This window comes from Bombus vancouverensis, chromosome 15 (genome assembly GCF_051014615.1).
Source record: "Bombus vancouverensis nearcticus chromosome 15, iyBomVanc1_principal, whole genome shotgun sequence".
Lineage (NCBI taxonomy): Eukaryota > Metazoa > Arthropoda > Insecta > Hymenoptera > Apidae > Bombus > Bombus vancouverensis.
In genome coordinates this window covers 10,588,091-10,607,471 of record NC_134925.1, presented here as the reverse complement: position 1 = coordinate 10,607,471, position 19,381 = coordinate 10,588,091, and the positions used below count along the sequence as shown (strand labels likewise).

General features: G+C 40.3%; 1 protein-coding gene across 1 annotated transcript in view; it reads left to right on the top strand.

The window, feature by feature from the left end:
* The window catches only part of loco (regulator of G protein signaling family member locomotion defects), a 39,788-nt gene that overhangs the window by 17,590 nt on the left and 2,817 nt on the right, over window positions 1-19,381 (top strand). The window contains exon 16 of the mRNA XM_033350225.2: window positions 18,923-19,094. Within this exon, the coding sequence (XP_033206116.2) occupies window positions 18,923-19,094 (172 nt within the window). The remainder of the gene's footprint in view (window positions 1-18,922; window positions 19,095-19,381) is intronic.

Here is a 19,381-nt window from a genome sequence, read left to right as displayed (position 1 = left end):
TCATCGGTTTTCTTTCCCGTTTCACGCTTCAACTAGCTCCTACGCTTTATTCGATATCATCCACCCCTCCTTTTCCTTCTTCTTCCCTCTGCACTCCTTCTATTCCTTTTACAACAACTAGACAAACAGCAGACGGAAATTGTTGTTAAAATTGTATCATGCGTTAGTTCGTCTACTTACATTTGTTCGCATTCCAGCAAGTTTCTGCTGCAGTAGCCGATATTTTATCTTTATATTTCTCTTCGTTGCTCTCGTGACGCGACCGTTAAAAAATCAAGCAAAACGGTTCGGGCAAGCAAGTTCATCGTATCCCTACTCGCTAAGAATAACGCCGCCCACTTTAGCTCGTAGACGGTTCGGGTGCGTTTGGGTCGTGTATATGTTTCAACTTTGCTACACGAGAGACCACACGTGAACTAAGTCTCTAGCAATTTTACTCCCGCCGATCACGTTTCCGTACAGTACCCTGTAGAAGTCTTGGGCGATTTTGTAATAGCAGTTAATCGTTCACCGTATCTCGTAACTATAAAACTATTCAAAAATGTTTGATTTTTACATGTTGCGATTAGTATGACAAGAAACGAGATACATCGTGTCCGAGATCATAAAATATGAAATAGTATACCATTTCTTTTCCTTCGGAAAGGATAGGTTATGTTCATCGGAAGGATGGTAAGGAACTAGTTTGCGTTGATGTCATAAGCACATAGCCAGCGTAACAGTGTGTTTTATTACACACAAATTGAACTCAGCATACAATGAAATAAAATTGTAGCGGTGACTTAGTAACGTCTAATAAAAATATCACGTATACGAAGTATGGCTGCGAGCGCAAAGTTCAGAAAAAATTGACTCGATCTAGGGAACCGACATTGGCAAGTACGAAACTGGGATGGTATTACATAACCTAGCAACAGTTCTTTCTTTTTAGTCAAGATATAGCTGAAAGCAATAACAGTTAGATTTTATTTAGAAACTTGAGAACACAAATTTCTAATTAGGTATAACAAGCTTACATTAATCATTTCTAATACGACATTAATAATCAGATAAGATGACAATCTCGCTCAACAGACTCGAATCGCTTGAAGTCACGTAGATCGATTGACAAGGACGAGAGTAGAAATTTGAAAAAATACTCCTAAGTAACCTAAGTAAATGATAATGATTTCTCAATTAAATTAATTAATTAAATCTCAATTGAATTGATCTGAATAATTCTTCACGCTGCTGTACATACACATAGACAGCACTAGCTATCGTACGTAACAGAAATTTAAAAGAAATATCGTATTTCGACGTATTCACAGGCATCTACCATTCAATGTAATATACGGTAGATTGCCAACTCTCATATGATATTCTACGACCGAAAAGTTTGTTAAAGGGAAGAGGAGTAACGTTGCCAACGAAACGAGATCTATTTACAATTCTTTATTTGCTTTTACCAATCGAGATTACCATGAAGCACGTTTTCGGTCGCTTTAACGCTATTATTTCCTTTCGACGAACAACTGTTCGAAATTGTTAGAAGAGGAATTTTTCATAGATACGCGTCAACGACACAAAACGTGTACGCGATACAGGCCAGGCATCTATGCGGTGGTCTCCCTCGTGAATGCAAATGCTTTGCGTTCCTTCTAAGAAAGCCGACTGGAAGGTGGGGGAAAGACAAACGAGCAAAAGAGAAGGAAGGAGGAAGGGAAGAAGCGAGAAAGAGATAAAGCAGCGGACTGTCATTGGCGGAGGTTTCCCGCCAAGATGCCCCACGCCAGGCTAACCGGTTTATCGAAAGGGCCGACCGACCAGCCTCTTTTGGAATATTTCTCAGCTGATCGCCGCAACATTCCCGCTTTTTTTCCACCACCATCCTAGTCTTCCCTCCAAATTTCTCTCTTCCTCTCTTTTCTTCTCCTTCGTTCTTAACCTTTATCTTCGATTTTACGAATTAACTGTGCAATAAACCAAAGGAAGAAAAAAAAAAAAGAGAATCGACGAAGTAGTCGAAGAACGAAGGAAACAAATTTGAAAGACTCGTGATAAATATATTGAAAAATATATGAAAAACTAAATTGTCATTGGCGATGAGTATTACAATTGGAGTATTTTTTGAATCGATTCTTCAGGTAGGTGTGAGAAGATGTCGAACATCTTGTGTAGTACCTGTGTCTCGCGGTCACAGGGATCGATAATACTTACCTGAAATCTTGAAGAAAAGAGCCCACGAAAGGAAAAACGGCGAGTTTCGTTCTTTTGGTCTATTTTGCTTTGTTGCCGTGAGGGACCTGCTGTTAGAACGTAGCTATTGATGCCACGAGCCTTTTATTTATACAGTTTCCTTCGAATAAATCCACCGTAGAATTCCATTTATCGAACTACAGATCATTTTGTGCGGTTGTCTCGCATTTTTCTCTCATACCACGTTACAAGAAATAATTGAACTATTGGCGTGCACAGGCTGCCAAGCAGTTTCAAAGATTTCTATTAGCTTCTTACCAATTTAAGCGTTTTGTTAATTGTCATTCTTCTTAAATTTTCCCACTTTACAAAACAGCGAAATCATAAGAGCGAACAGCAAATTTGGGACATTTGCTCTTATCGTGAACCATTTGAATCAAAATTCCAGTGAAGACTACACATATATATATATATACTTGCACGAAATATCTCGTACCTTTTATATTCATTCTCAAATTTGTTTCGAACTTTACCAATACAATCGTGATAATCGAGTCTCGTTACGGTGCTAATGAAATTTCGAAATGTTTCGTAGAAAAGGAAAGGTTTTTACAAGTCCACGAATGCTTCCGTGAGCTGCTATTTGTATGTACAGGAATATTTAGCGTGAAAAGATCAATATACAGTAAATAAAGCAAAAAATTAGTATATTGTACAGTACAGGTGTAAAACGTATTTTTACAAATAAATGGGTACTTTCTGGCGGATGAAATGAAAGAGATGTCAGCTTTAAACCACAGAGAGAAAGAGGAAGATAGGAAGATCATTAACCTATAAACAAAAATCGTATGTTACAAACGGAAGTCGCAAATTGCGAGTACTTGAGAACGAGATTCAGCCAGCGAACGTGTAACATTATGGCGAAAAGAAAAGATCGAAGATAGTCGTTCGACGTCGAAAGTGTGCGGCGATCAACCGACTCGCGTTTGATTATTTGAACCGTGATCGTCGTAACGGTTGGAGGCTAAAACGGTGAAGCGGAGATAATGAAAAACAAGCGCGATTCGTTGGATGCGCGGACAACGTGCGTGGACGTTCGTTGCAACTCGACCGGTTAGCGTGAAGAAACGAGACAACGAGGAAAGTAGGAATGAGCGCGGGAAAAGGTAGCCGCGATACCAACGTCGGTCTAAGGGTACGAATGTAAAGGGAACGGAATGGTGTTTACTCCTTGACAAGGTAGGGGGCGAGATGAGATGAAACGAGACGACAAGAAGACAACACGAGAGGAAGCGAGAGCTGATGGGTCGGGACAGGCCAAGACGAAGTTGTAGTGGCTCACGAAAGTATTCGAAGAGACTTTTTCTGTATATATTGCAGGAAAAATGTCTTATTTCATTAGCGCTGTAACGAGGCACGGCTGTCGCGATTACATTGACAAAATTTGAACGGAATCTGAAAATGTACGTAGAAGCTACAAGATATTTACTTTCCGGTAAATGGAAAGCATGCGATTCCTAAAGATCATCAAATTATACGAACAGTCAGCTATTCGCTGTACCAGCAAGCCACAGTATATAGCGAAACCATGTTTAGCGTCAATTGTGTATTTAAGACTGTTATTTATGAGGTATACTAATTTTTCTAATGTTTGCAATAAATGTCTCGCAACTTGTATATACATTTTCGGATTGGTTTCAAATTTTAGTATTACGATTATGATAATCGCGTCTCGTTACAATGTTAGCGATATTTCCGAAAATCTCCTACAGTGTACATAGTGTATTAATAAAAAGATTCTATTGTAAATGTTCAAATACTTTCGTGAGCCACTGTACGTCGCGTCGCGTCGTCAGAAAGGCAAACCTGGTGGGGGATGGGGCCAGGGCCAGGGCCGGGACTGGGGCTGAGGCGAGTAGGCCGACGCGCAGCAGAAAACAAGCGTGGTCTTTTAAATCGGCGGCTACGAGGGATTTAAAAATGGCCGAGTCTGCCTACCCTTGACAGCCGTCCCTTCAGCTGGTCGGGCAAATACCATCAGCTGACCGGTTTTGGAGGGAAACTGACTGAGATTCTCGATGGTTTCGACCATTTCCGCGAAACGACCCAATACCATGTGCCGCTAATTGTTATTTTCTTTGTATACAGACCATTTATCGTGTGTCCTTATCCCGTCCGTGACTTGTATAGAAGAAGTTCGGTCATTGACCAAGAAATATATCTTAATATTTCCAACGGTCTATAATACGAATTTTTCCGCTCGTAACTTTCCAACGTACTACCTACTGAGAGTTATCGGAGACTCCGCTCATTCTTCTCACATTACCAGTGCACACGTGGAACAAATGCAAGATTGGATTGGAAGCGTGTGATATTCAAATAGCACGCTAAAATAAGATCGTGTATTTATAAATATTTAAAACAAGGGTATACGCGTATTTCACGGAAGCGAGGAAGTAAACGCGCGAATTAGCGAGTATAGGTGCGGTCATAGGACGTCTTTCGTCATTCGAGATCAAAGGAAAGGAGCTGTTATCCGCGCACATACACGTAGCTACTCTCCGAGCAGGTAGAGGGGAACAGGTTGTTATTCGTACTTATACGATTCACTCCCTCACAGGTAGCTGCATAGCGGCGGTAACCAACGAGCTGGACCGAACCCGAGAGCTGGTCGAGAAAGAAAGAAATCGGATGCATGCCTCGGCGGCTCGTTCCGGGGGATGAATTTTATTACGGCCTTCTTATAGCTCGTTCCTTTTGTACTCGTTCCAAGATTCAGAGATCGTTATGTTCAGATCGTATCGATCGATAAGTGCCTTCATCTTTCTTCTTCTTGGGCGCGTGTTATCAACCTTTCACGCGTTTCATCTTTATTCTGGCTTCGTCTTTTTGGATCGTCTTATATTTTTAAATAAACGGAACAAGTATTTACGTGGGTTGGTTCGATGCGCTTCTCTAATGCCGCGTCGGTTGACCGTTGCGCAACTTCCTCCTTCCTCTCAACTTCTTTCTCCAGTATCCACTCGGTGCCTGTTTGTCTGCATGCCTGCATGTCTACCCATACTCGTTTCCCCATCATCCCGTCACCTCATCCGCCTCATCTTCTACGCTTCTCGCGCCCCTCTCTCAAACACTCCTTTCGCCTCTCTCTTTCCGTATCTCTTTGCTTTCTTTCCTCCTTTTCTTCCTTCTATCATATCTTCCCCACCCACCAATCTTCACTTCGTTCTTTCGTCTTTCTTCTCCCTCCCACCCTTTCTCCCCTCTTTCTTCTTTTCTCGCGCGCCTTTTTTCTCCCACTCCTTTTTCGTTTGTTCTCTTACTATTCTTCTGCCATCTCGGTTCTCCGTTTATCCGTTACTTTTTCGAACCGTTTTTACTCCACTCGTAACGGTGGAGTTCGCCCCCAGCAACAGCGCCCTTCCAACCAATTTTTTCTCTCCCTTCCATTTCCTACATTAAGCCTCCTACCACCCACTCCATTTCTCTCTGTCTGCCCCCACTCTCGTGCTTTCTATCGCGCTCTGTCGTTCGTTCACGCGCCAATCGATCGCGTGCTTACATAAGCACGAGCATTTAAAAAACTAGCTTCGCGCAATATTTCGAACGGTCCGTAACGTCGAACGTTGGAGCCTCGCTGTATGTAATCGGTTATAAAGTGTATTCGTGTACCGAGATCTTAACGTCGTGGTAGAGGTGGCTTTGTGCGATGCGCAAAACGAGCAATTTGAACGAACGACCTTCGAACGCCGTGGTCTTTCACATCCTCACTTAGTAACCGAGCTAGCGTGAGAAAGTCGCCTCGGGGATGAACGACGTTGGTCGCAGATTTTCATCTTTTAAAGAGATTCGTTTGTTCGAGTCGTGGAAAGCTGGTTGGAAAAACAGATCGTGTAGCTCCACAGACTTCTCTGTAGACGAGCTGAATCCCGAAATTACGCCCGAAATTTCACTCGTAAATTTCTTCCAGATATATTTTTATTTTTCCCGACAAATTTTCCAAACGTTTCACTCAAGAACCAATCGTCTAATGTGAATTTTTTGAGATTTTTTTAGGAGCCTAGAATGGAAAAAATTAGGTAGTCTAACGAATAATAAAAGGTGATTTTACATCGAAAGGGCTGTTCTTAGACATTTTTTATTCCTCTCGATCAGTACTATAAGTTGTTTAAGCATCCAACCGCTCTTTTCAACGGCCTGTATTTAAGCGATTAAGAATCGGAACGGCGAGTTAATTCGTCCTTCCCAGGTTAACAGGTTAAGACCGAGACTGAGGAATATCGATTGATGCTTATTGTTTCGTTACTTGATGCAGACGAAACCTGTTGCAACTAGTTTCATCGTGAGTGAAATACTCGAGACTGTACGATACGCGACGAGTATAGAGAAATAGAAAAGAACTGCTTTCTGGGAAGGTCGTTTTATGAGAACGGTACGGAACAGGTCCGAAGGAACGTCGTTGTCGTCTTGAAAGAAACTAAGATTTCACTGTGAAGCGACAAGAGAGACCAGCAAACTCAAAAATAGGAAACTGTGGGAGGTATCAAAGCAAGGTTTTGAGCTTCCGTAGTGCTTGGCTAGCACGGTGCATGGGTGGTAGATCGCTTTGTCTGGGAAGCGAAAAAGAGAAGAAGAGAGAAGTTGAGCCACATTAGAAGCATACCAAAGCGATCGTACTCTTTTCCTCTTCGTCGTTGTTATTGTTGAAAATCAATCAAGCAGATGAGAAAATGAATCGAGTATGACTAGACGACAATTGAGCTGCGTATTTGCCAAATCGTGGCTAATTCCACGAACCGAGAAGTAGAGGAAATTGACGAAATTATATATCGATTATGTGTATCGACGCTAACATTTTTTAAATCTCCAACTTTGATCTGCGAATGGTCCAATTGGACTGGAAGTTTTATGCGTAAATGATACGTGTATATATATCCGATAGAAAATAGGGCTGTAAAAGATCGAATATTACCATCGACGATATCAATGGTATCGTTTAGACTGGCACAAAATACCAGAGGCGTTCCGCAAGATAAGAGTAACCGGAGCATTTAAACGGGAAGCGGTTGCGTAGGGACTGTAAATACGCTAATTGGGACATGGTCACAGCGACGTGCTTTAACGTCGGTTTAATATCCTCTAGAGCCGAGGGTTTGGATCAAGTGGATATTACTCTTTTTCTGTTTTAAACGAAACACGGGCTAGAATATATCGTGTCAGAACCAGGCCAAAACCACGTTAGCGTCGCTTCCTTCTTTCCCTATGTACTGTCGCTATTATTCAGATTTAAATAATACAAAACAAACGAATATAGAAATTATACGAATAATAAAAATACTTATCTCCAAATACGTTATACAACCGAATGATTTTCAATCGTAGCTCTTCCCGTTTGCTATAGAGGAAGGAAGCATAGAAAGATGCAAGGCATGTATATGCATCGATGTACAAGTTACGGCGGGAGTTAGCGGGAGTTGGCGGGAATAGGTAGGCGGGAATTAATACCCGTTACGTGTCGAATAAATCGAAGCTAGTATGCAATTTGTTTTTATTCGAAATGTTCGCCTACATACTGCTATCGGTATTCTTCTTGAAAACAGGAATCTTTTCCTTTTTCCTATTGTACCTTCTCTGTATCTCTATCCCTTATCGTCGTTCCTACCATGTTTACATCGTCGCTTCTTTCCAACACTCTGTTTTCCTTATCCCCTTGTCAGTAGTCTTTCGCTCTTTTAACCGGAATCTTCTCGCCCCTATTCCCTATTCCCGTTTCCAGATCCGTTGATTTCTGTGCCCTCTTCATCGCGGCCTGTTCATGTCTACTTTGTACTGGTTGTTTGGTTCAATGTTGAGTCCCTTTTCCTCAGGGTTGGAACCGAAGTCGTGTCGGGGTCGTCGAAGCCCGAGACCGAGAACGAGACCGAATCCAGAGCCGAGTTCGAGACACGGCAAAACAGTGTGTTCCATGGGTGGTTGCTCTCTTCTCTCTCTCTCTCTCTCTCTCTCGCTCTCTTTTCCCCTTCTCTTCTCTCCTCTTCGGCCTGCGCTCTCGCTCTTTCTCTCTCCAGCATGTACACACACTTGTACAGGCGAGAACGCTCGCCTTCCCTACCTCCTGGTCTCGGTCTATCTTTTTCTCTTTTCTTCGTTCCCGTCGCACCGTCGCGAACCTCAGCGGTGTCGCCTCTCCCCACTATAAAAGACCACGACCGACCGTTGAGATTTAAATTCCTCTCTGGGTGGACGGAGAAGAGTCTCCAGCCTGGGAACGGCGGCAACCTTCCTGCGCGGGACGAGGAGAAACTCATCGTCTCGCCGCTTTGACCGTCTACGCCGTTCGGTCATCGTCGTTTTTCCCTCCATTCCTTCTTTCGCGTGTTTTTGGGAACCGGCCCGTTTTGCGAATCGTACTTTTATATATAAACGTACTTTCTCGATTGAAAATCCTGTAGAACAGGAACAATCGGATCTTTTCAAACTGTCGCACGATACAGGAAATTCGTTACTCCTTCCGTTGTTTCTTTCGCGTGTTTTTGGCAACCGGCCGCCGTTCTGCGAATCGTACGTTAGACGCATTTGTACGAACGTATTTCTTCGATTGAAAATCGAGTAGAACAGGAATGACAGTGCTCTTTAACATGTCGTTGATATATCACAAGTAAACATGCATATTCATGGAGAAATGCTGTTAGTTTCTGTATAGGATAGTCGGTTGCGCAAGTTGATTTTTGCATTAAATAGCCAGTCGACAATGTGTTAACTATCGCATGATACGTAGATGAAATTTGGCTTTTTTTTTTTTAATTTACGAGTATCGTCATTCGTGCGTCTTCGAACGGAGTGATTTACGATCTGATTGCGATTGGATCGAATTGGATGAACGGAATTTTCAATACACGAAACGCCTCGACATTTTCAGCGGTTGTGACGTAATAATAATTACAAATTCGATCGTCATTGACGATCTTTACACGTTCCTGCGAAAAGGGTTTGTTACACGTATATTTGCAGCGAGTTTTAATTTCACCGTGGAAATTCTCCTCCAAATTTGTACGCTGCTAGCCTGCCTCTTGTTCCAACAAGAGGAAGTTCCTTAAACGATTAAAATGGAAAAACGTAGTACGAAGCTGAATTGAAAGTTCTTACGTACATCAACAACGACTGTTGGTCTCCTTGAACTTAGTACATTTTCTCGACAACGAAACGCACGATTGGTTCCACGCCACAAGGGGCCCAAGGGACACAAAAAATTAAGAACGTCCTATCTTCTTGTCACATTTTCTCCCGTTATACGTTTCGAAGATATATGGTTTACTGAAAACAGTCGGCGAGAAAGTTTGATCTCAATTGAGCAACCGCTTAAGGTATATCTCCTTGCAGGAAGTAATTTCTGTTAAAGTTATGTGTTAACGTTCGTTCGGTTCGAGCGACCAAGTTCAGTTGGCGCTTACCGAGAGCCACGTGGAACGTACGAAGAGGGAAACGTTACCGAGAAATAAATGCGAGATGCGTACGTACGACGATTTGATCGTTTGGAAGTTCGTTAGATCGTTCGTGTACTGGCTAGTTGGGGAGGTGTACGGTTTACGTGATCGAGTATAGTCGACTTTCGCTTGGGTAGTAGGAAGCGTTACACGCCCCCATATAACACTTTCGGCCTCCCCCATCAGGGCACTGTGTACCGTATTGTCTAACGCTTGGCTCTTGCGATATGCTATACGGGTGCAGCTGTTACACGAGCTTTACTCGCACGTGAATAATCGATGAACGCGAAACGACTTTCTCGCTGGGATAAATCGGCTCGTATCGAACGTCCACCAACGTTCTTATTAGGATATTCCATAAGTCGTATTCGCGGGTAGATCACGGCAGAGAAACGTAATCAGTCATATACTACCGCTCATAAGTCATCCGGATGCTTGATTGACCGGTGGTAACAGTATCTTATACACGCAATAATAAATTAAAACAGTGGTGTACAAATACTTTTTGCAGCCACTGCGTAACAATTACGAACGCGAAACATACAACGATATTTATAAACAAATTGTATCCTGCATCTTGGACTTTTTACGCGGAGAATCGCGTGTTTTTCTGGTCGTATGGAAACTTTAAGATCGTTCTGTATATTCCTTTTTCTAATTTTCCAATTGTTATTTTCTCATTTTTTCCCTACTTTATCTCTTCCGTATCATCTGCACTTTCTCTCTCTCCGTTTCTCTCTGTTTCCCCGACACACATACGTGCATATGCGTGTCGGCATCGGTTCAGCATTGGCGAGATTGTTGATAATGCTAAAAAAGATAAACGAGAGAGGAAAGATGTAGCGAATAAACGAGTAATAGAGAAAGGCGAGAAAAGTGCGAAGAAGCGAGAGAGAGATCGCGCGCTGGAGAAGGGGGCGGAAGAGAAGAAGGACGAGGGGAGAGAAAAAGAGATCGAATGATAAAGTTCGGATGAGCGAAACGAGGAAGAAGGAAGGAAGATATCGTCGCGATATTTCGGTTGCGGTTAAGCGTCGATAAGAGTCGGTGGTAATCCCAAGGTCTGGGTTTGCGGGCACTGTTGCATGGCTATTCTCAGAAACCTAGCTGTTTGAAGCGCGCCAAGCCCCCAAGCTGTTCATGTGTTCCTCCGTTTAGCTCGTATGACAAATTCTCTTCGTATGTTAGTTCCATACATTATACTTATTTCCATATATTAGATTGTAGTATACCGTTAATTCTTTAAGCAAGTTATATCTTAAACGGAAATTTCTACAATCACAAGAATAAAAGTTGACAAGAATCGCGATAAAATCGAAATAAAGGAACAAATTCCAGTATAGCCATTTCTACACGGAATTTGATACTGTCGTCTCTTTATATGGAACGCACAATTGCTTCCGAACTCGATACCGGGGTTAACTCATTTTTGCAAAAGTATGACATTGTCGGGTCTTGCACGAGGCCATAAAATATAACATTGATGATAAATTCGTGGGTTTTTCATTAGATTGTCTTTGGACATTTGTTATAAATGTTCAGGTTCTATCTAGCGAGAAATACAATCACATTAGCAATTTTTCGATGGAGCAACTCTTCCACGAAGTTGTGAAGCATTCAAGGTGTAATTACTCTGTATCCGTGCAATGATCATCGAGCGCGTTTAGACAAGCTGTTTCTCAACTTTCCGGGAAATTTTTGGAATTTGTACAGGTCGGCAGAAGGTGGGAAGATGATAGCAGATCACAGGTAAAAAATAGCATATGAAGAATAGATAGGTAGTGGTTGAACAGGGGGTTGGAATTTTGTGCTATTTAGCAGGTCGGCGGCGCCGAAAACCGAGTGACCCTCCTTCCTTTGATCGATTCGCTGGGAAATTTAGGTTTACCTTCTTCTATTGTGTAAATAGAAGTAGGAGGCCGAACACGGTAGACAAAATGTAAAGTAAGTGGCAGTGAATTATCAATGTTTTCAAGAGATATTTAAAAACTATTATACATAAAAATATATTTTTTTACTTATTCACTTAATTCTTGCCTTTCGGCTTTCGATGATTTCCAGTTTCCCCCCGTACATCATTTCTACGCCGTATATCAGTATGTACTATTTTTTTTATACTATAATTTATTTTTCTATTTTGTATCCCTAGTTTAATCTATCTTATGCTATATAAAAGAATATAGAATTTTTTTTTAGAAAGATATCGACATTTTCCATCTTTTCGCTATAATCTGTCCTCTACGATAACCTTACAGCTTGTTTTGACAAGTTTTACGACGAATTTAGGATAAGTACCTGAGGTAATTACACGACCACAGAGATTATTTGCTTCCCGATATTACCTGAGATAAAGCCAATATTCCTTGAGGAATTGTAAACGATAGATATCACAACGATGAGAAATAGTAGCTCCACGCAATTCTAGGATCTTTAAAACCGTCTATGATCGACAAATTTGCCCCAAATGTCGATGAATTGGAACAAAATCTGTGGATTTTCAAATTTTACCTCTCGGTTTACAGCCTCAATGTATTTTTTTTTACCTTTCTTGCTTATTATTATATCGCTTTGTACCTTTGCATACCGTGCAATACCAGTCGACCATAATGTCGAGGTACTGTTTGTTTTTCGACAATATATCTTAAGGCACTTATTTTAATATTTTGTTGTCAAAGCTGTATTTCTTTAAACCGTACTTTTCCATTGTTTCACTATAACCTGTCCTCTACAATAACTTGACAGCTTCTTTTGACAAGTTTTACGACGAATTGAGGATAAGTACCTGAGGCAATTATACGACCCCTAGATTAACAGTACATCACAGAGATTATTTGCTCCCTAATGGACCTGAAATAAAGCTAATATTTCTTGACGGATTGTAAACGATAGATTTCATAACTATAAGAAAGAGCAGTTCCTATCCAATACCTGTCGACCATAATGTCGAGGTACTTATTGTTTTTCGACAATATATCTTAAGGCATCTATTTTAATATCTTGTGGTAAAAGTTGTATTTATTAGAACCATACGCGCCTTATAAAGGATTCAAAATCTTCACAACCGATTTTACAATTAACATCAATTTAATTATCGATGATTAATCAATTATACATAATTAGTATATATCGATAAGTTATTCAATTAGTAGTTAAATTGGTAACTGGAAATTCCTTAACAGTTTCCATTGTTAGAGTTTTCCAATAAATGTAAAGAGTAGATGTGCCGATACTTATGGCCGGAGTGTACCTCTTTCTCCATTTCGTCTTCCATGCTTCTCCTCTTTTCACCTTATCAGTCCTCCTCATTCCTTTTGCTCTTTACGCGTCGCGTTTCTTGTTGTCTATCCCGTTCCTGCTGCTTCTTCACTTCCCAGGGTGATTATTTTTTCTGACTTCCCTTCGTCTTCATCTATCCATCTAAAAGAGGGGACTTTTGATAGCTGTTAGCGAGGGGTTCGAGCAATTTTTATTCTCCTCTCCTCCTCTATATGTCTTCCTTTCTTTCTTTCGACTGCTTCTCGGCATATTGCGAATTTCGATCTCCTGTACAGTGCATCTGCGACGGCTGCATGTATCGGAAGAATAGCAAGAACGACCAGACTGTCTTCTACACCCTTCGGGATACCGAAGGAACAGATGATGATCTCGTTTAGGAAGCTGTAAAGCCGTCTTGTTCTCTAGAATGCTTTACGGTTACGAGGTCGTTATCATCGACACTCTTCTAATACATTCAGCTGTCTAATTTCTCATCAAAATCAGCATAGTCTTTCAACGATCTTTCGCCTTTTTCGTATTTTTACGATTACATTACGATTATATCGGGTTATGAAATCAGTTCGAATCTCTTTACAAGAGTGTCAAAGATCGTTATTTCGAAACCAGGTCTATTTAAGCCTACTACGATTCCCGAACTATATTCGTTTTAAGTTTGTTTTTTTTAACAAAGAAAGAAGTTTTAATATTTCGAGAAAATCTTCAGGATAAAATTAAAACGAAAAATAACGCATATCGATCATTTTATCATTTTACTAAAGTCAGGAAAATGCTTTAAGAAAATACGACCCACGGATAAAATCGATTAACAGAACGCAGGAAATTCCGGATTCTTCATATGCTTTGAACTGGAGGTTTTCATCTTCCTTATGAGAAATTTTATCTGTAACGTAATAAATCCTTAATTTAATAATCCTTAATTTTTTGCAGTAAGTGAAATCAATAGTTCCACAAATCCTTCGAATTGAAATTAGACTAACGAAACATCTGGTATTAAATTTCAGGTATATTTCGTTGCTTATTACCTTTATATTAACCCTAGAACCTTCTGATATTTGAAACTTTGTATCCTACGATTCATGTACCGTTACACTTTCCTTCCCATAGTAAATTTCTATAAACTATATATTATTCTTATAAGATTTTATACGTCATTTTATACAAATGTAAAAATATTTCTGTTACGTTCTTCAATAATGTTACGTTTATCCAATGTTTATATGTCTATCGATCATGTGCAATCTTCACGAAACATTTCGTGTCTTCTCCTCGTGAAAGTTTCGCGGAGTGAACATAAGGTGCATATACGTCGTATACCTGTGTCGGTAGAGTAATGAGGTATCGCTCAAACGCAACTTACGACAGAATAACTTTCATATTTCCGTACTTATCAAATTATTTTACTTCCTATGTTACGCCTTCATTCGCAAAATCGAATTGATCGATGTATAGTATACCGTACGATGTATAATAATATGTCAACGAATTTGATTAAAAATAAACAATCACAGCGTATACTCGAAAATAGAGAGAATCTTGAAAGTGTAATGTCCTCCCGTCAGGTATTACGTAAATGGCTCCCCACGTTTTCGTGCCGATGTGTGTCGTTAATGGAACATCAATGGGACATCGTCACGATTATACGTTTGTGTAGAAATATACGTTTCACCCACCGTACACGTATCTTCGTGTATCTACACGTACACGATCGTATCTTGTACACGCATGCGTGCATACAGCACACGCTCGTTTGGAAAGTGTCTGTTACATGTACACACGTATATGCACTTAGCGGTGCACCATCAGGGTACCCATGGTTGGCACGTGCCAACCATCACAATGGATACGACCATCTGCACTCTTTCTTATAGAAAAATCAAAGTCGTAGGGAGCCAGGCGTTTGCCCGATTCCAAGTTCCCAGTTCCCTTCCAGTCCGTTATACGTTCGAACCGTTCGTTTCCCGCGGAAGACGGTTTCTGGACCAGTGCCGAGTGTGTACTTACACGCGCACACAGCAAAGGAAAAACGTGATAAGTCTGGTTTTTTGATTTCGATGTTACGTTCAGAAACCATGTTAATCAACTGCATAAATGGAGAGGCGAAGAAAAATGACGATGTCGAAGACGATGCTGCTTTTTTGTAAATTTACCTTAAGGTTACATCGTTATCTAGCTGCGTCATCTTCTCGCGACAAATGAACTTATAGAAGTAGGTCGTTCGTTTGTTTCTTGAGAGCTGGGTGTTAATCGTGTATCTAATGAAACGAAGAAATTAATAAAAAGCGGCGGGTATAGTATGATACAGTGTATGATACGAGCTTACGACGAAGCATTTGATCGACGCTTATCTCATATGTAATTTTATCAATCTCTCTCTACTTCTTCATTTGTGGAGTTAGCTGAAAAGCAAATAACTGACTCGTATATAGCACTGGTATATTGATAAGAATTCAGGTTTTCATATCAGGTATGTATACTTTTTAACGATTTTCCGCAAGTAAGCTATCTAAGTTGGATTAGAGATTGTCTCTAAAGCCGGTGTACGGGTATAACGTGTCGCGAGGATGGAGAAGGTGCACAATCAGCCAGCTGTACGCGAGGGGTGCCTTTGCAACCCCCGATATATGGCAAAGTAAGCAGCTGAGCTACCCCCATGGTCGCACTGTGCGTTACGCGCGTTCGATGCCCTATAGCGAATAATCTTCGCATTTATGACTGCTGGGAACAGACCGATGGATCGTTCGTTATATTCCTTCGGTCCCTTATTTGTTCACCCTCTTTTCGACTTCTCTCCTCCGCTTCATTTTTTTTTTCACTTCGTCTGTCTTCTAACTAACCTTCGTTTATTGCTTCAATACGTGATTACCACACCAAAGCGAGAAGTGTAAAGCGGTAACCACAACTTTGCAACCCAGACTTAAAGAAGTTAAAAGATTTATATTTTAGATTTTAAACGATTTTGATAATAAACGAGCAGATAAATAAATACGTAGTAAAAGATAACATAAATAAATTACCAGGAAATCTTTGTTATTAAAGATATACGTATATCTATATTAAGTAGAAAAAAAGACAGCATTGTTAAAAAATGTGCAATAAAATGTGAAGCAGGAATTTTATTAACGACAACGAGAGCAATGCATAAATTAGCGTGGCGAAGTTACTACCTGCTGTCCCTATTTATCCCTTTTCCCTATTTATCCCTATGGTTAAACAAGATAAGACATGCATATGTACGCGCAAACATACGTTTCGAACTTATTTGCGCGATTGAATCTTACGAACGCATACCTGGCGTGTCCGTGTGAAAATCTTTAAAGAATGCGAGGGTGGTATCGGAGATCAGGTGAAGCATTGTGATCGGCAGAATGAAAAAACGGACCGAGCTGTACCTGCTGAGAGCTGCATCCTTCGGAATGGTCGGTGCATCAGTCGACGGAAAGAGGAGCGTAGTAACAGACAGAGAGGAGAACAGGCCCTTTCAGTGCGAGCAGCAACTCCTACGGTCGGCAACCTTTTCCGGCCTGGTATCGAAAGTGAGCTAGCCAGTGAATGACCGAGTATACACATAGGCACGAGCGCGAGAAAGAAGGGAACATAAGCAGCGTAGATTTAAATGTTCCTTTTTTTCTTCTCCTTCTTCTTCTTCTTTATTCGTCTTCTCCTCCGTCTTATCCTTTTCCTTCCTCTTTCAATATAATATATATGTCGGTTTGATAACTCTAGATATGTTAAATAATTCCTTCGAGAACGCGATCTCTTCTATATTAATTAACTTTGATAATCAGTGCCTTAGATACGGTCTTTAAAAGCTTTCGAACTGGAAACAAATATACAATGGATAGGAGAATTTTTACGTACATATTGCACGCGTTATATAAAACATTTTATAATTTCTAACACCGTAACGAGGCACGACCGTCATGGTCATATTGGTTAAATTAAAAATTTAAGATCAATCCGATAATATATATATATATATAGATGTATGTATAGACTTTGCAAATATGTAATTTACTGCAATCATAAGCTTACAATCATTAAAATATTAGGGTGGAACATGAATAATAATTTTAAACATATAATTGTGCTAAAAATAGAATATCATGTATTATTAATATAACGAGCAATTAACTGTTCACGTACGAGATACTCCGATAATCTTTATGGAGCGTATGCCTCTGATGAATATCTTGTAATTTCTATATACATTAACAGACTCGTACCAGATGTTACGAACGTAATCACGATACTCAAGTATCGTATGTATGAGATACAATTGTACCTCATTACAATATTAATGAAATTTCGAAATGTTTTCTGTAACACGCGCGATGTATTCATGGAAGCTTCCTATAAATATTCAGATACTTTCGTCAGCTACCGAAGACATAACATTTTTCAAAGCCAACGAGTAAGCGAACGTACGTGTGCGAAGAAACCTGAAGTTGCTAAGGTTTAAATAGTTAAAGAATTTTCTCAATAGACTTTTATTTCGAAACTAGATCGAAGTTTACAAAGTCGTAAGGGAACATATGCAGACGCAAGTGTGCTTCTATATATATGTACATTTTATATAGATTTAGCGACTGGTAAATATCGGCGAACGATCGAGTAAACGAACAAACGGATGTAACGAAACACGGCGGCAAAGAGGCAGAAAAGGGCCCCCCATAGCGGTTACCCTAAAGAGTGGATTCCGCGTTCCGTTCTCCCTGTACGCCCTGAGAAGATTTAGGCGGGCCCTTTCCCAGTTACCGATTGGTCGGCCCTTTCCCCCCACCACACCAGGCTGCCACATATAAAGACAGACTTCCCGCCAGGCCACTCAGATAGTACGCGACTTTGCGGGTTGCCGTGCGTTGATCCGAGTCGGCAGTCGGTGTAACGAGCGGCGGGTTACCGTTCGAGCTTTTACGTACCGTCGTTTCATTTTTTAATTCGATAAATACGGCCATTCTATACTGTGATTTCCTGGCTCGCGCAGTTCCTTTTCTTGTCGTTTGTTATCATCGACTGGTTTTAACTGTGACTTCGTGTTTCGTCATTGATCGCTATGTTCTGGCAAGATGTTAATAATTCGTGTGAAGTGTGGCAATATACAAGGTATATATCGTAATAACGCTAATTTTCTGCTTCCGAGCTATGTCGATTTTTCGTCTCTTTCGTTTCGTACTTTTCGTGTGAACGCGCGTGTGAATATGTGTCTGGAAATTCAGTGCAAATTCAGTGAAGTATATGTACATGGGGGAAATTTGTTTACATTGTATCTACGTGTTTTTGGAATCCAACATGTTCGTAAAGAATTCTTAGTAACATGTCCACAATTTCATCTATTAAAAGTATATTAGGTCTTATCCTATGTCTTTTACGTATTATACGCTCTTATTGTACATGGATCAGTGATTTCTAAACTGCGAAAATAGATATACCGGTGAAATCAGTTTTGCGCGCTGCTAAGTGCATGTGGTGCTCGCGCGCAAGCGCATTCAGTTGGCGCGCTCTCGCTCTACCATATTTCCTCGTGTTATACATATGTAAAGTATTCTGGCAGTAAGTTTTGTTAATGAAACGGCAATGTGCGAACGACAGCGTGTTCTTTTGTATCGCTCAGCCTTGTAAATCGCGTAGAATTCTATTTTGACATTGTGTAACTGTGTTTAGGAAAGAAGAAACGCGATTAATTTCGAGGCAATTTATAGAAGTTAATCATTCATTCACAGTAGAATATTATTGCGTGTAAAACATGTCGATAATATCTGTGGCAATATTCCTAAAGATGTGTTCAATGAAATTCAAGGTGCGTGATTTTCTTCAGTTCGAGAAATCTTTTGTTCTTAATTATAACTTCCAAAATACGTATCTTTATCGGGACCTAATTATAGAGGTTAGGTTTATCATTGAATTGATATTGTATTTTCGTAATTGTATATACAATCGTGTCTGTGTGTAGAAACGTATGTAATAATTATTTCTTTTCTTTACAGCCTCTTCAAGGATGTATTTAACATTAGAGACACTTCGAACGGCTCAGTGAAACCTAAACCAAAAGTCCGCCGGCTAATTGGCATGGCTACGCGACGTCTTTCCAGTCCAGAGCCAGTCTCGCCATCTATAGACAAAGAAAATAACAGTCCGCATGGCACTAGCCCGCAAAAGGTATAGTTATCAATACATATGTTCTTGCATATTTCTACTTTTTTTTCCTTCAATTTTTTTTTTTTTTTTGTTACCCTTATTAATTCTAACTAGTGCTCTTTCATTAAATTACGAACAAGCGTAAAACATCACCTTTTATATCGTCGCGTTAAGAAAAATATGCACCTGTTCCTACATTATTCGTGGCTATTTATCGCTCACTTTCAACATCTTGAATATATTTAAAATAGTTATCACATACGGGGGCGCGCGTCAAAATGACACTTCCGTTTCTGTTGTATTTTGAA